This window comes from Gopherus flavomarginatus, chromosome 21 (genome assembly GCF_025201925.1).
Source record: "Gopherus flavomarginatus isolate rGopFla2 chromosome 21, rGopFla2.mat.asm, whole genome shotgun sequence".
NCBI lineage: Eukaryota > Metazoa > Chordata > Testudines > Testudinidae > Gopherus > Gopherus flavomarginatus.
This window is the reverse complement of record NC_066637.1, coordinates 9174582-9200803: the sequence shown is the minus strand read 5'-3', so window position 1 is coordinate 9200803 and position 26222 is coordinate 9174582. Positions and strand designations below refer to the sequence as shown.

General features: G+C 48.3%; 1 protein-coding gene across 3 annotated transcripts; it reads right to left on the bottom strand.

Moving 5' to 3' along the window:
- HES4 (hes family bHLH transcription factor 4) lies at positions 1–25798 on the bottom strand. 3 transcript variants are annotated; one of them, XR_007770762.1, is made up of 5 exons: positions 25393–25797; positions 24764–24859; positions 24519–24606; positions 23371–24249; positions 1–19 (listed from the first exon to the last, which is right to left on the bottom strand). XR_007770762.1 is itself a non-coding variant. In XM_050931437.1 (4 exons), the coding sequence occupies exons 1-4, from the start codon at positions 25498–25500 to the stop codon at positions 23666–23668; spliced, it is 873 nt and encodes a 290-aa protein (XP_050787394.1). In that variant the 5' UTR covers positions 25501–25798; the 3' UTR covers positions 23302–23665. The 3 variants fall into 3 exon arrangements, 2 of the variants coding, with proteins under 2 accessions (XP_050787394.1, XP_050787393.1); XM_050931437.1 differs by lacking the exon at positions 1–19 and having other exon boundaries at positions 23302–24246; positions 25393–25798; XM_050931436.1 differs by lacking the exon at positions 1–19 and having other exon boundaries at positions 23302–24249.
- Positions 25799–26222: the final 424 nt, after the last annotated feature.

Sequence of the window (26222 nt, the reverse complement as noted above, 5' to 3'; positions counted from 1 at the left end):
CACGCACACACACACGTATCTGCTACCAAGTGCAATTCTCACTCTGCTCCAAACACCATACACTCGATATAATTCATATTTACTCCCCTCCTAAGATTTTTCTTCTTATTTTACCATATTTGTTAACATTGTTAACAATAACATCAAAACATAAATCTCTACTGTTTTTCTTCTGTGCTTGGATGAGTCTAGATTTTTGCCAAGCTGGACCCTCTCTGTTCCTGCCTTTCATTCCCTCCGCCTCTGAGAGACGAATCAAACCTTTTCATACCCTTAAGCTGGAGCTAATAGGATCCACCTGGTCTGACCTCAGGATGAGTTAGCAGAAGAGCTCTGCATCTCTTTGCATGTTCCTAGACTGTGATACAGTGTTACGATATCAGACGTGAATGAGCAGAAGTGCGAATTAATTGCTGCTTAGAAATGGTGAAACACATTTGTCAAAAGACAACAGAAAATCACGCTGTCCCTAAAACTCCTGCAAATTCATCCATGCAGCCTCTGTGACCTGCATTTCTCTGGTGTCTGTCTGAAAAACAATAAAAGCTACATCAAAGGCAGAGGGCAGGGCTGTGCCTCTTTCCACCATATGTTCTTCCGTGTTTGGCTGCTGCTGCGGTGCCTGGCAGCATATGAACAATGTTATAAGCCCCGTCACTCCCACTGCTCTGGTCTTATGTGTGTCACATACACACACGCGCACACACAGCCAGACGTGCACTGTGTGAGTCTGCCACATTCCTTCTATCCCTCTGCTCACCTCTATCCCTCTGCTCACCTCAGAATACATGGAGCCACTAGCTATTTATTTATTTGGGTTTGAGGTTTGTTTGTTTGTTTGTGGCTATTACCAGGCAGGAGTGGGTGGAATGGTTGCAGGACTCAGTGGGTGAGTTGGAGGGTATGAAAAAGTTGATCATAGTTAAGCGACATGTCTCAGAGCAATAACCAAAAGGTCCATTCAAGGTCATTTTGTAGCCCAGAATTTTTGCTTTCCGTTTTTTCTCAGAACTGGATGGTTTACTTAGATTGCAAGGGCCTGATCCAAACCACAGGGAAGTAGAGTAACTAAATACATGGATGCAATGAGAGTATCGTCATTGACTTTAATGGGCTTTGGAGCAGGGATTCTGGGCTAGATCCTGCACTGAACTCCAGATAGGTGGACTCATGTATTATCCGCTGGTGAGCGTGTATGTGTCTCCCTCTGTCGCTGATCTGCAGAGGATAGGAGTCTATTAAAGCTCTCACTGAAAGAAGTTTGGTTCGTTAGCTCAAATGGTGGCAACTCATGTGTGCTGGAGGTCCCTGGTTCATTTGCCAGGATCCTGGTTGACACATGCAGCGCCTCGCTGTCTTTAAACCGGCGCCACACATTTCCTGGGCTCTGCCCCTGTGGAGTTCATACACATAATCCATAATGAGAAGAGTTCTGGACAGAAATATGGAAACTTTCCCACTGCTGCATGTTTTATTGCAAAGATTAGTCACCGGCTAAATGAAATGCCAGCATTTGAAACTTCCATTTTTATCCCCTTCAGAAATCACACCAATTTCCCCATTTCCACTGAAAAGCAAAAGTCTCCAATTTTGAGCTAAAACTCCTGGAATTCCACCATTTCTGCCCCCGCCCCCCGCAAAACTGGACCATTTTCACAAATTGGAAACAAAAGGCACAAACCTTGAACGTCCAGTCTTTTGAATTTCATTTTGAGCAGAGACCAGTCTAGGAATCTGCTTATTCCTAGCAGACCTGTGCATGGGGGAGCTGGGAAGTCAAGACCTCGGTTATACATTGCAACCTTTCAGCTCTGCCCTCCCTGACCCGTGAAAAGGAACAGAGGCACTAGGATAGAAGGGCAGGGAGTGTGCTTGGGCCTCAATGAACTTGCTGTCACCAGGGCAATAAGCAAATGATACGAGGACACCTGAGCTGTGACTGGGAAGACAAGATGAGCTGGTTCCTTCTGAGACTTCTGCCTAGACTCCACCTTGAATGAGCATAAAGGGTCAGAGGTGCCTAGGGCTCTTGGCGACCACGGATAGACACCAGCACTAGCATTTCACCTCTGAGCTCAGGTCAAGTGAGCCGCCCTGTGCACAGCACAATGCTGGCTGAGCCAGTCTTGACCCAACTTCGTTTCGACAGGCTCAGAATCGCATTGCCCAACCCGGAGAACCTAACTGAACTCTGCCACTTGGGAGTTGTTTATCCTTCACTCTTGTGCAAGGCTCTTGAGTGCCGTGTCACTGGTGCCATGCCAGAGGTGGCTGCGTGTCGCTGGGAGGAGAAGAGACCCCTGTCCAGCTTGTAAAGCAAGATGATGTAAACGTACAGGAGGCGTTCTCCTTGACATTGGACTGGAGCGGATGGGGCCTGAGCCTCTGCTAATGTCACAGCAAATCGCCACTGAAGTCAACAGAAGTAGGCTTATTGCCCCCGGCTGAGCATACGGCCCATTGCTCGGTCAAATGAGACTAAGGGGATGTTGCTGCCAGTTTGCACCAGTGTCACTGAGATCAGAACTTGGCTCACTGTCAAGAAGGCTTTCCCGCTATTTAGTCCAGGGGTTCTCAAACTGGGGGTCGGGCCCCCTCATGGGGTCCCAAGGTTATTACATGGGGGTTCACGAGCTGTCAGCTTCCACCCCAAATCCTGCTTTGCCTCCAGTATTTATAGTGCTGTTAAATATATAAAAAAGTGTTTTTAATTTATAAGGGGGGGGTCGCACTCCGAGACTTGCTGTGTGAAAGGGGTCACCAGTACAAAAGTTGAGAGCCACAGATTTAGTCTGTTTTCCGTTCCTTAATTTCATCCCATTTCTTCTGTTTCTATCCCCCACTGTAGCTCAATAAATAAATAAATAAATAAATAAATATTTTTTAAAGGCATCAGAACGATGTGGTGACATGGCACACCCAGAAATTGGCACCCAGGGGAACCCCCTGCTCACCTGACCCTAAAATTGGCCCTGTCCCCACTCCGTCATCATGGGCCAGATTTTCCAAAGATTGGTGTCACAGCAGGAGCTGCTGGGCACTGAGCCCTTCTGGCTCCACATGTTATTTTACTTTTTCCTCCTAAATCACTAGAATTACTCCAGGTTTACACAGCGGTACCTGAGATTACAAGTGGGCCCAGTGAAATCTTATTAGAGGTTGTGATAATATCCCAAGGGAAATGAGAGGAAGGATGGACCCATGGCTCAGGTGCTGACTTGGGAAACTCAGGTTCAATTCCTTGCTCTGCCACAGACTTGCTTTGTGACCTTGAGCAAATCACTTAGTCTCTGTGGGTCTCAGTTCCACATCTGTGAAATGAGGAGAAAAGCACTGCCCTACTTCGTAGGATGATGGTGAGGTGCTCGGATGCTATGGTAATAGGAACACAGACTGGAAGGGCGATCCAGTCCCCTGCATCGCAGGCATCCCGGTCGTTCATAAACTTATCAAGTGCCATCTAAATGGGGGCCGTGTAAGTGCCCAAGAAAGAAAGAAAGAATGAAAATCCAATCACTTGGGACATTTAAACCTCAAATGCACAGTGCTCTGGAACCAGAGTGGGTGAAATCCTCACCCCAGTGAAATCAAAGGCGTTTTGCCATTGACTTCAACAGGGCCAGAATTTCACCCATTGCTGAGAGTGATCCCGCACTTAGCTCTTTTCGCTCTGATTCTGACCTCTTATCCAGTGCCTCGCAGGGGTTTCCTTGACTGCTTTGGAAGTGTAGCTGTCACCAGGGCCAGCTCCAGATTTTCTGCTGCCCCAAGCGGCGGAGGGGAAAAGGCGATCGGTGGCACTTTGGTGGCAGCTCAAATGTGCCGCTCCATTCTTCAGCAGCAGCTCAATCGCGCTGCTCCATTCTTCGGTGACACTTTGGCAGCATATCAAACGTGCTGCTCCATTCTTCGGTGGCACTTTGGTGGCAGCTGAAAGAGGAAGAGAGGGACTGATAGACCTGCTGCTGAATTCCCGCAGAAGACCCCGACGGGCCGCCCCAATAGCGGATGGACTGACGCCCCTTTGTATTGGCTGCCCCAAGCACCTGCTTCCTTAGCTGGTGCCTGGAGCCAGCCCTGGCTGCCACTAGATTCCCCTGCAAGTCTTTGGCACCAGTGAAGTCTGCGGTACTAACTGGACACATCTGCTTTGATATAAAGAAAATGGTTGCATTAAAGTGGCATCCTTTCACCAATAGGATAAATGTCCTTTTGCTTCTGTCACCCTCTGGATGAGCCCCTGAGTGGCTTTGAACATTCTGCCTTAATGGCTGACACTGAGTAGGGCAGAAAACAAACAGAACAACCAACCAAAAAAAAAAACACCCTAGGGAAAAAAGACAAGCGGCGAGTCTAGAAGACAGCTCAAGGGCAGCCAGTGATGAGCAGAAGAGACCTTGCCACTACCAGTCTCATCAGGGGAAGGGAAAACAGAGCAGATACAACATTGTCATCCTTAAAGTACTCAGGTTAGGCAGAATTAGAACAGCTCCATCCCTAATGTGTGTGAACAGGAGCAAAGAGCTGATGAGGGGGGCTGGCTCATTCCAGAGACACGCCAATGCACCAGCCCCGCGCAGCAGAAACAACAAAAGAAAGAAACCAGCTGCTGGTTCTCCAAGCTGATTGCCATGCTTGTTACTGAATTCCAGCAATGGGTGGGCCCCGGGGCATTTGGGGAGGTTAGAGGAGGAGGCTGATAGCTGTGTTTGCCAATGCACGAGGTGGGTTCTGGCGAATGTTCCCAGGACATGCTGGAGCACAGAGTGTGCATTCTGCTTGGGGCAGCCACCAGGCAGGCACCTTCTGCCGGGAGCAGCAGGTACACTCAGCAGATACAGTCTGCTTGGGCCGTGGGTCTCCAGCATGAGTCTCCAAGCCTTGAGCCCTGTTCCACACTGGGACACGCCTGTCACTTAGCCAGTCCCACACCCCTCTTCCCAAGGAGTGATAAAAGAAAGGCAGTGACTCCCTAACGCTTGGTTGTGACCATCTTGGGTGTCTTGACCCCAAGGGCAAGGACCCCTGTTCGAGGAGCAATATCCACACAGAAATCACCCATTTAGAGTCTGTGTTAAGTGGTGGTAACTGAGTTTTTCAAAAAAGAGCTTTAGAGAGGCTGAAAATGCATCATAATCCCTGGCATGAGAGTGACATGAGCAGGCGTGTGCTCACCTTCCCCATAGCTGCTCTGCAGTGAGATCCTGGAGGTACTGCAGGAAGTGAGGGCCGTGGGGCTAGCATGGCAATCCCGCCATGCTGTGTGGTGCCATAGGGAATGGCGGGAGAAAGCAGCTAAAACAGAGGCAGGGGATCCCCAGAAGAGGGGGAAAGAATGGGGAGAAAAGGGGTCTGAACTGAACTGACAGGAAAAATAAGGGAGTTAAAATTCACAATCAATTTTTCCTGGTTTCTCCCCCTCTCTACATTTTTGTGCGCGTGGCAATTTCAAAGTTGGAAAAATGCCATTGGGCTCTAAAGCTGGTTATAAAACAAGGGGGGAGGGGAGATTTGGTGCAAATGTCATGAACAATTTGCTCAGTTTAACAAAAAAAAAAAAAAAGCTTTGGATTTTTGGTGGGGGGGCTTAGAGAGAACAGGAAGTGGGAGCACAACAAATGAAGTGAGGTGACCCAGGTGACACGGCAGAGCAGTGGCAGAGTCAGGAAGTAGAAAGCTGGGCAGCAGAGGCTGAAAGAGGAGCTGGGCAGCAGAAGGGGAAACCAAAGAGGAGAGAGAGGCAGACAGAGAGGAAGAGGGGAAGAGAGAGGGATGCACAGAGCCCTGAAGAGGAAGCCAAGGCATCCAGCCAGAAAGTGCTATAGGTGCCTACGACTTGACTTGTGGGGGGGGGGGAAGCCTCTGCTATTATATGCACAAGATGTAGCTGGAGAAACATGGTTTTATTGCCTGCCGAGTGCTTTTCCAAATGGGACCTGTCGCTTTCATACACACTTCTCAGCCTCCTGTGCATTCGCTCCTTCCTAGGAAACAGAGAGATTTTTTATCTCCATCCAGCATTAAAAAACAAACAAACCATAAAGCCAGCTGCCTTAAAAAATAAATCCCTTTTCCTAGTCTATGCTAATAATTTACTATTAGCCCAGGTTTTATTAAGAACCTTTCAAGGGCTGCACAGAGCCCCCTCCATAAATAGCACATAACTCATACAGTGAGGATTTCCTCTCCAGTGGGACTTTTAATGTTTAAACCAGAGGTGTTAAAGGAGCAGCTCAAAGGCCAGTCAGAGCCCTGGAGATTTTCACATCTGGATTATATCTCAGTGCTTAACACATTAAGTTTTGCCCCAAGCAGCTCCGGATTTCCCCCATCCGTCCATGCTGAACCTGGGTTTGGTTTGATTTAAGGGGCCATGCGTTCAAAGGAAAAGAAATGTTACCTGCATAAACATTTAGAAGGGCTGCCGTCCATGCTCACAAGCTTTGGCTTGCAATGCCATGCGCACTGTCCTACAACCTGTTTGTAATGAATAGAAAAGAAGTTCTTTATGTCAGGCTGCTGGGCACAGCTCTCTCTGGCTTTCTAGATCCCAGGTTAATGAAACACAACCCCATGGGTCTAATGAGCCCTGGCATGGATTAGGTGGTCCTGAAAGGGACTGTGAGATGCACCAAATACCCTTTTTCTACCAAATGAGAGGCAGTGTCATCTGGTGTATTGGACTTGGAGTCAGGAGATCTGAGTTCTCTGCTCCTGTTTAGACTGTAGTCTCGCTGAGGCAGGAAGTGTCTCTTACTACATGTCTGTACAGCAGCTAGTGCAACTGAGTCCTGCTCTCGGTTGGGGCCTCCGAGTGCAACTGCAATACAAAAGTCACCATCCACCAGAGCTGGATACAACCCAGCAGCCAAAGACTCCGTATTCCAATACCAACCCCTGACCTATTTCAATTGTCACAGCAAAGTGCTTGCTCCTAAGTTGGGCCACTGCAGCTTTTAGCCAGAGGGTGCTGATCCCAAACTAGTCATGGGAATAAAGCCCTAAAGTGCAAACTGGAAGGGATCTGGGGTGTGCACTGAAAGGGTACAGGTCTGAGAGGATATTTTTGACAGCTCTGCCTTACCAGCTTTACCTGACTGTAGAAGCATTGTTGTATGCAGTAAGGTAGCCGTGTCGGCCCCAGGATGTTAGAGAGACAAGGTGGGTGAGGTAATATCTTTAATTGGACCAACTTCTGTTGGTGAGAGAGAGACCAGCTTTTGAGCTTACACAGAGCTCTTCTTCAGCACTGGACCTTTGACCCGTATTAAGCCCCCTGGAACAGAAAGACCCAGCTTAGACAAGATCGATAACAAAACCCATTTTTGCAGATTTTTTTCTTATCAGTTCTGATTTGTCTCTCTCTTCTATATGGGCTAGATCCTGCGAGGGGCTGCACTTTGCATCCGATCCTGCAAGGAGCTGTGTCCTCACCTCCCAAGGACTTCAATGGCACTCAGCACCTCCCAGCATTTGGCCCGTGTGGCATCAGTGAGAGCAGAAGGTGTGCAGCACCTTGTAGATTCACCATGAACAGGATTCACCCCTGGACAGGAGCTGCAGGTGCTTGGCACCGATCATGTTGGGGGGCTCCAGGCTCAGACTGGCACAGGGAATTTTCCATTGACTTGAACGAAGCAGATTAGGACTTTGAATGTGTAGCCAGGGCATGTGCCAGGATTGAATGTGGAGAGTGGGCATCTTGGGCTCTCCACCCAGGAGCTCAGCACAGCATGTCCAGGCCTTTGTTTGGTGTGAAGTGGGAGCCGGTGCAGACCTTCCCTCGTGCCCTCCCACACCCCCCGCCACATGCACACTTGCTGCATTGCTAAAGAACCTCAGCCCCAAATGACTCTCTGTGAGGTCAAGGTGGAGCCCACCACAAGGTAAAAAGGGCACGTGGCTGCTGGCTCTGGGTTTGTAAACTCACCCGGTGACTCTACGCCTCCCTCTCGAGATGCCCATTTTTCTTTCCCTTCCCTTCCTTCTGAGGCAGGTTGATAGGTGAAACCCGCTGGTTGTGTGCAAGTGTTGTAATGACATTAACAATATGCTGCGGGCAAGTTTCCAGCGTGAGGCAAGCAGCAGCCTCTGCTCTGAGCGTGCAGTCTTGGCAGGCGGACACTTTCCCATGCCTTCTGCCCTGTGTCACGGGGGAGGTGGGCCACTCCCCGGCTGACAGGATACCTTCACAATGACTGAAATAATAGACTTAGCGATGGGAAAATGAGGCCGAGAAACCCCCTGGGTGAATTGAAAGATGAATAACTTCCCTGAAGCTACATCCCAGAGCGTGCCCTAGCCTGTAGTTGATCTACAGGCTGACTCCCCACTTCCTCCTCCTCCGCCACCGCCCTTCACTCCCCTCCTGGGAGACAGATCTGTCTGGATTCCATCGCTCTCCTAAAATAACTGACAGAGTATAAAGAGAAGAGGAAAAGGCAGCAGAGGCCCCTGATCATAGATCGACCCCTGCAAAGCATCAAACCTGCCTGCTTTAAGAAGTGCAGTTAATAAACAGCAGCTTTAGAAGGGTCAAAGTGATGCCCTGGAGGAGTTTGTCAGGGGGATTGCATGCAGTTTTCACTGGCCCTGGCCCTGATCCTGCAATCAGATCCATTTGCACGTGTATAAGTACGAAGTAACGCATGATAAGCAGGGCAGGGTGTGCTGCTGCCTAGCACTGGATTCTAATGGCCAAACAGCTAGGTTTAGCTAAGCACCTCTGTGACGACAGTGCTCACCTGCAGGGTCCCGACTATGTGTGCGTCCCCTGTTACCCCAGGAAATATACCCGTTGGGAGCAGTACCTAGTCAGTGGTGAGAGATATTTCCCAGACAGTGTGGTGGATCTCTGGACTGCATGGGAAGACAGCTCATTACTGGCCAATTGGCTTGATGAGCTCAGCATTCTGAGGCAGTTAATGGGGCAAATGCTAGCCCATGCTTTGGTTACAGTTCTGATGGCTGGTGATAAACTCTGCAGAATACATACAAGGGTCAGCATGTCTATCAGGAAGCTCTTAGCAGTTAGTATGAGCAGACTCTACCAGAAAACAACGAGCCTAAAATTCCCCAACAGGTAATCCAGGTTAATTTCAGCACAGCATTATGGCCACGTGCTCAGCCTGTTACTTTAAAACATGCTTGTATTTGCTATGGGTTTTAAATTGCATACAGGGGTATGTCCACTCAGAGAGGAGGCCTGTTTCTGTTTACATTCCATATTCCGCAATCCGTATACACATCAATCAAAACTGTTGTTAGCCATGGCTGTCACGTCAAGTCCAAGTATAACAACACTGGTGATTGACAGGAAAGTTTGTTATCTATGAATGTGTCATCCCATCCAGCACCCATAGCCAGAGTTCTACCTGACAGGTCATCAGTGGTAGAGTTCAATCATCCATATATTATAAGACTGTTTGAACAAATAATTTCCTGGCTAGTCTCAGAACAACCCAGTTCTTTAGCATTGCTGTTACCTTGAGATATAGGGTTTGACAGTGGAAGAAGGGCATGGGCCAATGGACCTCAAGGATCAGCAAATAAACACAGGGCTAAGCCCATCCCTGGTGCAACTCCTCTGAAGGCAATGAATGAATTTGGATCTTTCAGCAGAAGCTGATGGAATCCGCAGGTTATGGGAAGAATATGACTAGGGCGAAGCAGATCGCAAAGGGTTGGAAAGTTCCAACTGGAAGCCCCCGAAGGCGGCTGTTTAGCTGACACTTATACAGGCTATGAGATCCTGGAAGAACAGACTTTCTCATGAGGGGCCCCACAAATCCTGTTTCCGTTTATTTCACACACATGGCCACTCTCATAGGTGGTACACTTCAGGACAACTGCACCTGTATTTCCTGCTCTGTGGTCCCTCAAGGACACCCGCTCTAGATTCACAGCTTCTCGGCCATCACCTCTCTTGAGTGGATACCCACGTTTCTGTCCTTTATGACCAGGGTTCTTCCAGGTTGCACTGTGCTTTGCCTATCCTGTGACATTCCCAGCAAGCCAGGCTGCCTAAACAGGCCAGTATCTACCTTTTGCTTTCTCTTTTAAGGCTGTGTACAGCTGTAATTGCCAGCAGTAGCAAGGTACCACACAGGGCTTTATCAGCAAGCACACTTATTCTTGAGGTGAAAGCATCAGAGAGAAAACATAAAAACAATAAACATTTCTATACACATGCTAAAAGCTTACCTCAGTTGGCCAAAGTCTTTCCAACTCTTCCCAGGCACGATGGGGTTCCCACTTGGACAGAAGGTCTTGCCCATTTGAAGGTCCCCCCTGCCTAGCATGCTGGCTTCTGTGGATCATTTACTAAGGTCCTGAGCTCTCCCCATTCATTGTAGGGGGAGCCTGGGCACCTCGTTCATGCTTTGAGGATTGCAGCGTTGTTCCTGTGAGTTTCTGAGGCAATACTCAGCGTGGCCACATCTCAGTACCTTGGGGATCCAGGCTTCTCTATCTATTTCTATGGTCCCCACTGAGGACAGTCACTAGTGGGATTGCAGGATTATTCCCATTCTACAGACAAGGTGCCGAGGCACAAGACAGATTAGGGGATTTATTTTGGGTCCCACAGGAAATCTGTGTCTCAGCAGGGAAATGAACCCAAGTCTCCTAAGCTTCTGTGCAGTGCCCTCATCTCTAGACTACCCTCCCTCCAACCCTGAGCAGCCCTTTTCCACAGTGCAAAAAGGGTAGGCACCTGTTAGTATGGAATAACTTGAGGTTGGCTGAGATTCCTGGGAGCCTTTCTGGAGAAGTGGTGTGCATGCTCCTGTGATGTAAACCAGATGTCCCTTTGTGAAGCACGTAGAATACCGAAACTGGAACGGGAATGAACATATTGATGGACTGCTTCAGCCACATTAACTCCAGTTTTACCCATTCTTTATGAATTAAGTTGCCTGGGAGGTAAGACATCCCCCAGGATCTGAGGGTGGAGGATAACCCCCTTCAAGGGCAGGGGGTCAACTCCATCTGCAGCCCCCCTAACCCCACCCACCACCCCACTCTTCCTGGGCCCAGGAATCAAAGGGGGCATAGTTCCCACTGGTGACTAATGGGGAATTTGTTACAGCTGTGGCTGTATACGTTTTGCTTGGTACCTTTTCATGTTGTGGAGCTCTCATTCACGGTGGTTTTTTTTGTACAGGGGCAGGTACCCGGAGGTGAGCCCAGGCAGTGATGCACCATTGAACTGAGCTTACTAGGGAGGCAAAGCAAGTATCCGAAGTGATGGAGCCCAGAATCATTGCAGAGACATAGGGCTTGAGAGATTCCCCGGTGATCTGCGCGCCCCACTCCAGATAGGACATTCCATGAAAAACTCGGAGAGGGGAAGCTGCCCCATGGCTATACCTAGGTCCCATCCTGCAGATTTTTCTGTAGCAGGGGGCTATGCTTCTCCCTTAACAATGTGAACTATTGCCCTGCAGTGCTAAGTGTATGCATCTGTCCCAGGCATGAATTTAGCTTTGCTCTTGATGAATCAGCTGATGTGGGAAATTGATTCTCCGATAGCATGGCATAGCTCTCTCAAACCGGTCCTCTGAGATTTCACAGTGAAAGCCTCTGAAACCTTAGAACTTGGGCAGAAGCCAAAAGCTTTGAGAGCATTTATGATCAAAGCTAAGGTGTGAGAGTTAATTTATCCTGGGCAGAATTTGCTTTCAGAGATATAATAATCTGTATTTCAGTAGGACCAGATCTTCTGTACCTGTGCCCTCTGAATGAATGATTTTACAATAATAGCAGGCTGCTTGCTCTCTATATTGCAAGCAGGGTTGTATATACTGGGAGCTGAACTTTATTTGTACATAGAAAAAAGCCTCACTTAAGAGTGGACCTGTAAATGTGACCCTGACACTTAATTTTAGCACAGGCAAACATTTGTAGCACAGACAAGGCCTAAGGCTCTTTTATACTGGTATAACTGCATCCACACTAGGGCTTATACTGGCAAAACTGTACTAGTAAAAGAATCACCCTGTAACTAACATGATTATACTGGTGTATAACTCTTCTCATGTCAATCACACTGAGGCTACAACGGCAGCCAGCTAACCTGACTGCATCCCAAGCATTAAGAAAGCTTTTCTGTCATGTTCGGCTAACTCAGCTGAGCTAACATGATCAAAAGCCACCTTCAATTTGCCCATCAAGACAGGGCCATTTGAGAACAACCGGAGTTGCTGAGCTCAGAGGTCTTTTGAAAGTCTGTTCCCCCATGTCCCATTTGGGAAGAGAAGTTGAAGGAGGCATGTCCGCTTGCTACGTTTCCTGGGCTGCCTGTTTTCAGTCAGGAAACCCTCCTTGCCTACAGGGAGTATCTTTGTGAATTAAAATCTGTAACAATGGGATTGAATTGCAATCCGGGTGCAGAGATCTCCATTTTTAGAAAACTTTGCTCTGCGCCAGTAGCTTGCATTACATTAATATATGGTGTCAGCTGTTTTAACGGGAGTAGATGACCGGCAATGGGAATGATGAAAAAGCTTCTAAAGGAACTAGCTGCGTCATCCCTTAGCAGACTGACCTTGTGTTTCTAACATCACACACACAAGGGGACACAATCAGTTTCAGTTCTTCACTGGCCAGGCTGTTTCAACGCTTGTAAACATGCTGTTACCAAATGATACTCCAGCTTGGCAGAAGTCAGTGAATTCCTCAGTGCAGGTCACACCGGTAGGTGAAACAATCACATTCCAGGATTGTTTTTAACAGCTCGCTATTTGCAAAGATCTCGAGTTGCTTCAAGGCAGCTGAACTTCCCCTCCTCACCATCAGGTCACAGCACTCTGGGTCCCCACTAAAAATAACCAGATGATAGATGCATCTCGGTTGATTTGAAGTTTAAATAATGTTTGTCCCATCTCGTAACGCTTACGTGCATGGCTCTGCTCTGCTGTCTTCATGAGGTTGTAACATACAAAAAGTGATGGAGGAGAATCCACCGATAGCCAAGATGGTCAGGGATGCAACCCCGTGTTCTGGGTGTTCCTATGTGTCGGATTGACAGATGCTGCGACTGGAGGAAAGAGGATGGATCACTTGATGACTGCCCTGTTCTGGTGATTCTCTTTGAAGCATCTGGCATTGACCACTGTCAGAAGACTGGATACTAGGCTAGATGGACCATTGGTCTGACTCAGTATGTCCCTTCTGATGTTCTTATGACTTCACAGCTCAGCAGCAATGTGAAAAGAAATCCTGTTGATATATTTACCGGCTGGAAACACTTCTCCTGAAGCAGAGTGCAATCAATAAGTCATTTGCTGATTGTGGTCATTCTGCACATAAAGTCTAATTTCCATGTGTGTAAGGTGTCTCGCACAGTGAGGTCCCAATCCCAATGTATCCCAATAATTCATTTCATTGCCTTTGCAATTCCTCTGTGAATGGTCTTGCTGTTGTACCTTTCCATTTCCTAGGAGGGGATTTAAGATCCTAGATGCAATGATGATGGGTGACTTGGACATATAAAGAAAGCAAGCTCACAGTAATTTTGCTCAAATCAAATTCCTTCTGTTTCCACAATAAACAAATAGAATTAGGAAAACAGCAGAAAACATCACTTGCCCTAAACCTTCCGAGGCACCATCTGTGGTTTCCTAAGTAAACCCATGCTCACATGAGATGTGCAAAGTAAACAAATTACCTTCCTGATTAGAAATCTGCATTACCTATCAGTGGGGTAAGCTGGTCACCGGCTAACTGGAAAAAAACAAAGCCACTTTTGACATGTACAAATCATGAACTTTCCACTGGTGATGGACAATCCAGAAAAGAGTTGGTTTGATGGATAACCAGATGGATAATAAATAAGGCTAAGATTATGTCATGGAGGTCACGGAATCCGTGACCTCCAGCAACCTCCGTAACATTGGGGACCCTGCAGCAACCCAGCAGTGTCAGGGGAACCCTCCCACTGGCAGCAGGAGTCCTGCAACTGACCAGCTGCCACCAGAATCCTCTGAGCTGCTCAGTGGATGCATGTGGGGGGACCCCTGGGGGAGCCCCCATAGCTCCCCAGCTGCCGCCATTGGCAGGGGCCTCCCTGCAGCTCCCCTGCTGCCGTGAGCAGTTAGGTCCCCGCACAGCTCCCAGCCGCTGCCAGCGGCAGCAGAAGGACCCCGGAGCTGCTCAGGCAATGGGGTCCCTGCAGCGGGGGGGTGCAGGATGCTGGATCCTCTTCACTCCCCCATTTGTTAGGGATGTTTTTATGAAAAGTCAGGGGCAGATCCCGGCTTCCCTGACTTTTTGTTAATTGCCTGTGACCTGTCGCTGACTTTTACTAAAAATAACCATGACAAATTGTAGCCTTAATAATAAATAATAATATAAAATATTTACATTTAAATATAGCCTTTCAAACTCAAAATATCTCAAAGGCCTTTACAAACTTAGCAAATGATGTTCCCAGCAATTTAAAGAGATATTCCCAGGCATAACTTTTTCCTGGATCGGGGCCTATACAAGCAGGACCGGCTCCAGCTTTTTTGCCGCCCCAGGCGTCCAAAAAAAAAAAAAAAAAACAACCAAAAAAGCCGTGATCGGCAGCAGCTCTACTGCACCGCTTCATTCTTTGGCAGCAATTTGGCAGCCAGTCCTTCCCTCCGAGAGGGACTGAGGGACCCGCCGCCAAAGACCCAGATGTGCCGCCACTTTCCACTGGCCTTCCAAGCACCTGCTTCCTGCGCTGGTGCCTGGAGCCGGCCCTGTATACAAGGATCAGTTATCCCACCACTCACGTGCAGCCACTTCTAGGGGTGGAAGGTGGCAGCTGTTAACAACACTACACAGCATTTTAGGGCAGGGAGTGAGGACTGAAGCGAGAAATCAGCGAAGTAGGATGTGAGTGTCTGAACTAGATCTGGATGGCAAGGATACAGGGGTTAACACCACCATTCTTGTGAAAAACATCATGGGATCTTTAATTGACCAGAGGGGTCATGATCTCACATTTGTGTCTTGCCCAAAAAGATGGAAATTTTGGTATTTTCACACAAACCAGAATGGAATTAATTAAAACAAGTGCACGCTACACACCATGAACCTGATTACTCTGCAATCGTTACTGATGTTAAGTAGCATTTATCCACAGGAGCAGTCCCAGACTCAAGTGTGTGGGGTTTTCTTCTTGTGTATGGGATTTGAGTTAGAACTCAGGTCACCTCTGCAGTGAAGACAAGGCCATTGATGTCAGTGGGTGAGTGAGTACAGTACTATTTAGTGCAAGGTTTGCAGAATATGGTTTGATACTCCTCTTACTCATACTGGTGTTAACTCCACTGACTTCAATTCACCCACTCCTGAATTAACCCATGACCTTTTCCTAATATAGGGTGAGATTCTGATCTCGGTTATACCAGTAACTGAGATCAGAATCTAACCAACACTCCACAAATTGCTGCATGTGTGTTCTTTCCAAGGAAAAAGTTCTCCTCCACCAACTTCCCTTTGCTTACAAAAGTGCTTTATACTCATTTTATCTCTGCCAGACTTTTTTTCCCTGGGCTAGACCTCTAAACACGTAAACACTCTTAATGAATAAACTATAAACTATGCTCTGCCTGCCTGCAGAAGTCAATGTTAAATATAGCCTCTAAATGCTGCTAATTGATTTTAGATGTCTAGGGATAGCTTTTGCCTTCACACCATCCCACCCACATTGCTCAAGAATTCCTCACCTGCCCCTGTCGTTCTGTCAGCCTTGGGGAGCTGGTTGCAAAGCCCTGGCATGTAATTTTTGTCAGCTGTTTTTAACACCAGAATGCTGTCAAATTAAAAAAAACCACCAACAGTCTGCTCAGAGACCCTGATTTGTGCCTTTGCTAAACTAAATACATTCTTGTGCCTTTCTTCATCTACCACTGTCTATTTTTATGTTTAGCCCTTGAAATCTTTCCATCCTTTGAAAGCAAGAAGTCTGTTTACAAATATTTGCCTAAGAAAAGTGTTTATCATTGAGGCACACAAAGGAAAATGGCTCGTTTCTGCACGAACCACATGCACCTCCAGATGTGTGCTGTCCTGTGTACAGCTGACAGCCAAACCCTGACTTGGAAAGGAAAGGTTGGCTCACCCCAGACCTGTGTCTGCTGACAAACCAGGACATGAAAAGAAGTGTAAAGACAGATTTGAGTTGTTTCAAGCCAGTGCTATAGGATGCAGCAAGGAAATAAGTGAGAGACATGGTGTAGATTTTGTATGAAGGGCAGGGTTGTTACTGACAGGTGGCTGACCATGGCAAGGCATAGTGATATAATTTTCCATGCAGCCAACTTTGGAGAATCCTAAAGTGAACTGTATTATTGTAAGGATTTAAAATAGTGACATCATCCAACCTATTGTTGCAAGTGGCATTGATATTGTCGCGTCTTGCTCCCAGTTTGCATGTGCAATCATAAGCTGCTTCAGACAGAAATGCTCCAAGTCCAATCTTGCCAAGGTGCTGAAGTCAATGAGAGGCTTTTTCCACCCCCTATTGACATGAATAGGAGCTTGATTGGACCTGTTAAAAACTAAAGCTAAAACTAAAGCTAAAAACTGCAGGGCAAGATTTTCAAAAGTGGCTACTAGTGCGTTAGTTATTGGTTACCCAACCTGAGGGGCTTAAAGGGGCCTGGTTTTCAGAGGGCAGGTATTCAGCACTTCCTGAAAATTGGACCTTTGTAAGGCCCCAATTACTTTGGAAAATCTCGACCATCACTGATAACTGAATCTCTCAAGTATACGTTACTAAGCCTATGGCCTCAGATCATTATCCTGGACTTTATGCATTTAAAATTGATCAGTGGACATGACGTGTTTAAAAAACAGTCTTCCCAAGATTTGTAGGGCTTTGTAATTGCAAAATACACTTAAGCAAAGTTTGTATCAATAATGTGATGCATGAGGATTTTGTATGTAATTGCATATAAAATCTTGAGATCTTATGAAATTGAGACAGCGAGTGATCCAACATTATTTGGGAAAATAAAGAAACAGGAACAATTACGCAGTACTAAATAAAAGCATATGGATGCAAGGGACCCAGTTCTACTTCCATGGACCACAACGGAAACAGAATAGGGCCCTACAAGTACATATGTGGGCATATGACACTCACTTACAGCCCAATCCTGCATATGTTAAATCAATGGTCAAATGCCCATTGATTTTGTATGTGCTGGATCAGGCCCATATAGTGGGCAAGCAAAAATTCAAATCAATACATGTTATTTTGCAATATTACATGTTCTTGACATTGCAGTGAAAAATCAGAATCTTTTGCCATCAGTTCTGGGTATCACTAAAACACCATCTCCCCCCTCCTCTGCCCCCCAAATGAAATGCTTCATTTGGATAAAAGAATTCGGTATCCACAAACACCTGCCCTCCAGCTCCTGCAGGAATTACTTTGCAGTAATAATGATCCTCCTCCCATCATTCTGCTTCACTTTCTAAACGATCAGTAACATCAAAATTAGACAGGGCTGTTTTTCTTCAAGTGTTGGTTGCAAAAAATTCATGTGAGTTGGATTTGCAGGCCTGGAGATGTTTTATTTTATAATGACGGATGTGTTGGTTGAATGCAAAGGAAGAGGCAGAAAGCAGAGCAGAAATTTGGCGCCAACTGCCTTGCTTTGAAAGAGCCTGCATTCCACCCTGCTTAAGAGGGGCTAAATGGAAAGATCTGATTAAGCATCTCAGTGTTGTGACCCTGACCTCAAAAAACACGCCCGATTCTCTAGAGGAACTTCATTTCAATTAATCAAGTTAACAGCCTGAGTAAATCTGGCTGTATTCATTGAGCTATGGGAGCTGCCTGTGACCTGCCGTTTGCTCTGGGGGCTCTGGTCCCCTCCTTTTACTCAAAGGGGTCTTTGGGATTAACAATTTGAAGCAACTAGTTTGACTCAACCTGCTTGGTGACCTGGCTTTCATTTAAGGTGGTCAGCGAGTCCTTTAAAGCTTGTCCCAAAACACTCACTGTTTAGACACCTAGACATCTAGAAAAGACAGATGGAGAGGACCATTCGGACCTGTGTGTTAAAACATTAATGCCCTGATCAATATGGGCCAAATTGTGACAGAATTCCTTATGCTGAGTAGCTCTTTAGTCTCCAAGCAGTCTTCGATTTCAGGGGGAGTTAGGGTCTACTAAACTGTAGATCCTTGTAAGATCATTAGTAAATGCATTTTAAGTGTTTACCCCATAATAAAATCTGCATAACAAGGGCATTTAAAAGTACTGTGTGTCCTTGGATGTTAATAAATCAGTAACACACACACAGAGATGATTTTAAATTTGGTGCAAAGAGTAGTGTATTAATGGGGCAGATTCTGATACCCTTACTCACACTGTAGTGCTGGACCCTTTAGTAAAGTACTCATCAGTGCAAGGATGGCAGAGTTTGACCCATTTGAAGGCAATGGCAAAATTCCCTCAGAATTCAATGGGAACCAGAACAGACCCTACAACGAGCACGATGACTGGTTTCTCATGGCACAGGGCCCTCATGCACAGCAACGAGCAGTTACACCCATTGGCACCAATAAGGCTGCTCATGTAACCACTCCCACGTTCCCAATCTGGCCCCAAAAGCAGGGAAGGCAGTAACAAAAGAGGCCTAAAGCTGCTCTCCTTCTGGGCAGCCCGAACCCTTGCCGCAAATCCTTCACATTTCCTGCACACTTGGGTCTTTTCATTTCCTTAACGTTAATCCAAGTGTGTGCTTAAGATCTGGGCCTGCTCCCAGGCCAGCCTGCTGGCCCCTAGCTTGGCCCTTCAGGGTGTCCAGCCACCTGGATCTTCCCAGGATGGATGCATGTCATCAGCCCCTGCATCCCAGGCTCAACCACCTGCCTTGGTCCCTCTCTCCTAGGGTGCCCACCCGGGTCTGCCCCTTAGGGTGCCCACCTGGGTCTGCCCCCTAGGGTGCTGTTGGCCCCCACCCAGCCCACCTGCCTGGGTACCCCGGCTCCCGCCGGGCTCAACCCTTAGCCCCGGGCGATGCCCCACTTGGCTGGTGCCACCCGCCGCGGCCCCAGCGGGGGAAGCAGCGAGCGAGGCTGGCGGCGGCCCCGGCCGTTCCCAGCAGCGGCAGGGCAGGGCCGGGCCATGGCCGGGGCACGCTCTCGCCCGGCGCAGCCTGCAGCGGCGGCGGCGGCTCCGGCTGCAGCGTGTGGGGCTGCACGGCGCGGCGCTGCCCGGGCGGGGCTGGCTGCTGGCGGCGCGCCCGGCTGCAGGCTGCAGGGTTCGCGCTGTTCTCACGACCTCCCGTCCCACGCCGGGCTGGGGCCGGGCGCGGGCGGAGCCGGGGGCCAGGGCGGCCGCCAGGCCCAGCGCACCGCGTGCAGCCGCCGCTCCGCACGCCGCCTCCCTCGCTCCCTCCCAGCCTGGCTCCTGGCTCGGATCCGCCGCCGCCGCGGCGCGCCCCGCAGGGGCTGCTGCTGGGGAAGGGGGGGCTGCCTGGGGCCTCCCGCTAGCCACGGGGCTGCGTGCACCCTGCCCCCCCCCCCCGCACGCTTCCACAAGTGCATCACTTCACCCCCTCATTTTTGTGTGGGGTGGTGTTTACGTGTATCTGTTTGGCTTAACTCAAAGCTGTTTATCCAGTTATGTCCCCCCACAATTGTCCCTAAATTTTAGCTTGGGGGGTGTCTGATAAACCACCCCTTGGATTAAAGTGTGCAAAAAGCAAAGCTGTTCCCTGGGGGAAGTCAAGGGAGGTAACTTATGCGCTAACCCCCACACCTGAAATCTGCTGGTATGGATAAAACAAGCTGTGGGTAGCCAGCCGTCCTGGTTTGGGGGTGCATGCAAACCCCACCCCACCCTTACCCCAGTTTTCCCTGTCCCTACTCTTGATCTTTTCTCTTGGATGCCTGTAGTTAATTTCCATGCCTGTCCATGGTGGTTAGGGGAGAGATTGGTATTTAACTCCAGAGTCTGGAGAAGGATGTGATCTCTGAGCAAAAGGAGTAGGGCGTTTTCTGGCTTACACAGAGAATAGTTTCATGGCAGAGCATAAGGATGGCAATCAGTTTCCTACCAGTGGGGTGTTGTGAGGCTCAATTGTTTGTAATGTAAAGCGTTTTGGGATTCTTGGATGGGAGGTGCAATGCATGACTATTAGTGCATTGCAATCTTATATTGATGGGCAGCATACTTCTCTCAACAATCCCAGCAGTGGGAGAGTTAGAAATTCATAGAACGGAGCCCAAGATCAGAAGGCTCTGCGGACAGGTGGGGTCTCAGCTGGGCCTATTTTGCAGGGTCACGTAGGGAGGAAGGCCTGTGGGGCCTCGTTCACTTGCCTGACCCCAGTGTATTCACAGCACCCCCACCTCTCCTGTGCACCTGCAGCTGCCCTTCCTCCTTGTGAGGCTCTCTCAGCCCCACAAATGAAACTGATCCCCAGCGAGGGATGGAGGAGAAAGCAAAAACAAGAACATTAGGAGCGGAGAGAGGTGGCCAGGGGTGAAAAAACAGCGGAGCAAGGCAAGAGAGGCGAACCATTGTTGAGATGTGTGGCAGCAGCAGGGCTACCAGGCAAGAAAAGTGAAAAGGGCAGGAAATGAAAATAGAAACTTCTAGGGTGTTTAGCTGAGGGCTAGGGGTTGTTTCCCCACTACATTTCTCAGAGAGAACATTAATTCCGTGGGCTGAATCCTGATGGCCCAGCAAATGGAAAGTGGCTTTCTGCCTCCTTTGGGCAGTGGGCCAGATTGTGACAACCCTTCCTCCTGCTAATACTTTGCTGGGACTAGGGGAGAAGGGTACTGCTCAGTGTAGGGACATTAGTCTAGCTCTGTTTCAGCTTTGAAATCACTGTATTTTTCTCCCTCCTGACACCGTCCCAGAAAAGTGCAACACTCGAAGGACTTCAGGCTGCCTACACCCTGCCAGGTGGAATGATGATGGTGTAGTTATTACCACCTGGTGCCTTGTTCACCCCTTTGGACTTTCACCTTCCAGCCTCCTCCTCCTTTGTACTTTTATAGCATGTTTACGAGGACAATGCCAGCTTTAAAAAAAATCATCCTTCGTCTGAAAAATTGTTATCTATGAGCAACACCTAAGATCATGGGAGAAAAAACATATCTTAAAATATAGAAAATTGGACTGTAAAACCAGAAGAAAATGGCTGTGAGGGGGTGAGGTGGAGGATGGACACAGGAGCGGATACCGTCATAGAAACTAATTTTTAGTTAGTTTTTCTGCACATGACTGGATTTGAGGTTGATGGTTTCTCTCTAACAGAAGGGTCACAAAGTTCCTCACACATCTTCATTAAGGTTCTGGTCATTCCTGGACAGTTATCATCATTATCTCCATTTTATATGGGGGGAACTGAGGCACGGGTTTTGTGGCGATGGTCACAAAAGTCTGCAGCAGATCTGAAAATAAAAGCAGATCTGTGCCTTAACTATTACAGCTCTCATTGTTTATATCTTAATGACAGGTGTAACCCTTTGAAAGGGTTGTGTAAAATGCATGTTATTGAATGTCTCCTTTGCTGGGGGTGGAAAAATCACATTGTTTGCTATATTTGAACTGATGTAATACATCCAAACCCTACTGGAAAGACTTTTGCCATTGTATAAGGTCAGTTGGATCAGTCCTTGCCATTTTCCTTTTGCTTGGATACTTTCGTGAGTTAGCAAAGTAAAATCTGCTAAATCTAGGGCAGATCTGGGAAACGATGAATAAAGGGACAAATCCAGAGACACTGTGCTATCCCAGGAAGGTATATGGTTACATCCAGGCGACAGGCAGGCTTTCATCAGATCTTCCACCTCTTCTTCAGACAGAGGAGGTGGGGGTGGTGACTGGTTGGGGAGGATGGGAGCCAGGCCCTGTAATAGGATTTTACGTCTGTGATTGCATACCAAAGCCCCCTGGGAGCCCTCTCATTCCAATGGATACCTCACCCCAGTTTCGGAAGTGTTGGGTGCTGTCTGCCCCAACATTTAGGACCATAGGAGTTGCTAAACTGGATCAGACCCAAAGTCCATTTAATCCAGTGTCCTGTCTCTGATGATGCCCAGTGCCAGATGGTTCAGAAGATGTGAGAAACCTCCACTTTGGGAGCTCTGGGATAATCTGCCCTCCATGAAAGTCATACCTAACCCCTAGCAGATTTAAAGCCTGAAGCATGAGGTTTTATATCCCTTCTAAAACTTGGCAGTTTTTTAGCATTAACTGTTAAACTGGTTTGGTTTTGTTGGCACAGCTAACTCTCCTATAAAGTTTAGGATTTGGGATTATTATGGGGACATAATGTACCTCCCTTTGCATTAAAGGGATCTGCTTGCTAGGGGCTGAGTGATGCAAAGCAGAAGTGGGTTATGCCTTTAGGCCCGGCTTGCGTGTACGTGCTTAATTTGTCAGACAGTTCCCTTCCCCCTCCCCATAATATTGGAACAACATGCACAATGCTTTCCCTTCCACACTTTGCATTCATTCCCAATGTTCTTGGCCTTATTAATTGGTGACCATTCGAAGTGGTTAATTCTCTGTGCACAAGGTTGCAATTGCTTCCACTTGGCCAGGATTCAAGTAGTGGGAGTGAGTCATAATGGGTGGCAAAATTGTCTTTTCCTCAGTTCCCCGCTCACAGGGGGGAAAAAACCCACCCTGAATGATTCTGAGGTAGGCATTGTGTGGCCAGGCAATTGAATTTACAACAGCATTGAGTATCAGAGTCTATCTGGCCCTGTCAATGACAGTGTGGGGTGGGGGGAAGACACACATTAACCCTCAGCGCTGCGTTCCCAGGCATTTCAATAGGATCCCAAACTTCCAAAAGAGCCCGCTGCATACTCGATGAGACTCTTTATACCTTTGATTTCCCATTCCCCACAATAGAGAGCGACTCTCTCGCCTCTTTCCTGTGCAAGATAGTAACTTTTGCACTCCCCCTCCCACACTCCCTTAAAAAGTGTGTGGGGGGGGAGGAGGGGCTGGGGGAGTGACATTTTATATGGCATCTTATTTCAATGAACTCCCTAAAACCAGGTAATGAGAGCAGTGTGTTTCTGTGAGTGGGGGCAGGGGTGCGTGCAGACAGTTCCTCCTTGGCTTACAAGAGCAATTTGGGCAAATGAAATACAGTTCTTTTCATGCAGAATAAACTAATTTTGAAAGATTTTAAAGAGGTTTTACCAAACTCCTATAAAAAGATCCTTGTCATGCATCCTTCAGTTTGTTTAATGTCACCTAAATTGCCCTCACCCAATTTCCATCCAAAGGGCTTTTCTTATCTCCCTCCTCCTCCCACACAATGAAAAGAGCAAACATTTCTATTTCAAAGAGTTTATTTGTTCAAACACCTGCAACTTTTTTGGAAGTCTTTTGACCACGCACACACAAACAAGATACAAACAACTTTGGCATTATACTGGTGTGAATATCTGATACAAAACTAATCTCTTATTTGTTTTTTTTTGTTTTTTTTTAAAAGTCTTTCAAATAAAGGCATTTCTTTAAAGGAGTAAAAAATACAAGTTGAGATCCCAACCTCTGGAAATAAATAGACACTTTGTACTAAAGTCCTTTTAAAAAAAAATCTGCTTTAAAAACAAAACAAGGTTCCATACAACGGAACCAAAGTGTGTGGTTTTGTTTTTTTTGGGGGGGAGGGAGGAAGGCTTTACACACAAGTCACCAAGGTCTCCAGACTGATTCACTGCGTTCCCCGATGGGACTCCCAGCTTGGGATGCTGGAACTAAGCTACCCCCAAATGACGTCAGACCCTGCACTGGGGATGCTGACGGGGTTCCGTTCCCTGGCCCGCTGCCTGAAGACAGTGGTCCATTAGTGTTGGCATAGAGGGGGATGACAGGTCCGCTGCTGGGAGCGAAAGCTGGGTTAGGGATGAGGAAAGCGAACTGGCCGTCGGTAGCTGGGACCAGCTGAAAACCCCCATAGACCTTGGGGGACAGGGCTTCGGCAGGGTTCAGTTTGCAGGGCACAGGCACGGCCCCAGCTGCAGTGGCAGCTGGGGGAAGCTGGACATGCAGAGGTTGTGCCAGATGAGCAGGCTGGCCAGCTGGGGGTGGTGGTGGTGGAGGGTAATTCATAGCCACGATCTGGCCCAGGCAAGCGGAGAGGTGGCTGAGCAGGCGGGTGCGTACGTCTGTGTTCACCCCTTCGCAGGTGGAGAGGAACCGTGTCACCTCGTTCATGCACTCGTTAAATCCAGCTCGGTATTTGCCAAGGACAGTGGGGTCAGCACTCAGAGCTGCTGCAATGGAAGAGGAGAGGGTCACACATTAGCACTGGGAAGCAGAAAGGGTCTGACCCAGAACCTCAAGCCTCCACCCACCCTGCAGTGTGGTACAGGCACTTTATTCCAAGGGCACCTGCTGACTACTCCATGAGAGGATGCCCGGTGCTTGGATGCACAGCTGCATGCATTGGCAGATGCAGTCTCTGGTCTACTGCCCAGCAGTTCACAAATGCTGGAGCTCCCCCCACACTCCAGGGAGCTGTACTGGAAGAGCTGGTGCTTACCTGTCATCTGGGCTCGCTGCAGGTTCCGCAGGTGCTTCACCGTCATTTCCAGGATGTCCGCTTTCTCCAGCTTGGAGTGCCTGGAGCTCTGGCAAAGAGAGCCAAGGGGAGAAGGTAAAGATGAGGGTCTCTCCTCTTACCACCACCCCTCTCGCCCACAGCTTGGCAGCCTTCAGAACAGTCCCTGTGAGTCCTCCTCTCAAATCCCCCCCAACTGGCCCTGAAATCCTCAGAGCTCAACTTACATCTTTCTTCAAGGCATCCAGGATGAGGGTCTTCAGCTGCCCCAGGCTCTCATTGATCCTGGCACGGCGCCGCTTCTCCATGATAGGCTTGGAGGACTGGAGAGAAAGGGGGAAGGAAATAGAAGCAGAGATAAATATATTTGCCTCCCTTCCACATTACGATCTCACTGCAATACACATGCATCTCATCTGCAAGGCATGTCAGTCCTATAGCAGATTGCTATGCTGGTCTGTTATTGCGTGTTAAAGTAGTACCTAGGTCTCTTACTACAAATCATTCCCCTATGCAGCCTGCTCCTAAGTAGCAATCAGGATTGCATAAACTGTGTACCACTGTATATTGTATGGGTCTGTGTTCGCATTACTTAATACTAATCACTACTGCATATTACTGTACACATCTGTATATTACAGCGATTTTAGGTCTATTTTTGTCACTACTGTGTATTACTGTATAGTGATACGGAGATACTCTTTAATATTAATCACCACGATATTCTGATATACCCCTTGTATTAGGTGTACCTTCTATTGCAATAGATCATGGCATATGCAACACACTGCTGTGCACACCCATCCCTATCCATATATACCCAAGCCAGGTGAGAGTAAGAAGTGATGCAGTTTACCTTTCTGTGTTCACTGGCACTCTTGGGCTTGTCCGGCGTGTGGCTGGAGGTAGCTGGGGCACCAGCAATCGGGGAGGCTGTCGGTTTCTCCATGGTATCAGCGGGCATTTTTGAAAAAAAAAGTCTCTTGACGCAAGCGGAGGGGGAAAAGGGACGTTGCAAAAAATAATAATTGCAATTTATTTTCAAACTGTATCCCTTAGAATGAGCCCAGTGCCTGGGGGCGGGGGGAGAAGGTCTAGGCGGCTGCACCCTGGACACGGTTCAAGGAGTCTGGCTTTGCAACCACTGATCACAGGGTAAGTCAGTGCACAGCGGCGAGGCGACCCTGCACGAGGCTGCTCGGGCTCCTGCAGCTGGAGCCAGGCGGCGGTGACGGCGGCTGCTGCTAAGCCCGAGCGTCAGGGACCCCCCGCTCTATTTATACCCAGCGGCTGCTCCCAATTCGTGTGAAACCTTCTCTGCATTCTTTCCCACACTCTCGCCAGCCAATGAGAGCCGGGACTCACCCCACCGGCCAGCCAGCCCGCCTGCCTATTGGAGGACGCCCCCGCGAGCTGTCAGTCACGCGCTGGGCTTCCCAAAAATCCTGCCCCAGGGTAAAAGACAAGCCAGCAACCTTGGGGGGATGCGGGGGGGGGGGGAGTGGAATGAAAAGCCAAGGGGCTGGAGCCAGTGGCGAGTCTGGCAAGCAGGGGGGTGGAAGAAAGGGGGAAGCTTAGGTGGGCAGTGCGAGCCTTCCAAGGAGCAGAGGGAAGGAAACAATCTCCCCAAAATGGGGGAGAAGCGATGCAAACTCTTCTCGAAAAGGGTAAGGCAGGAGGAGAGTG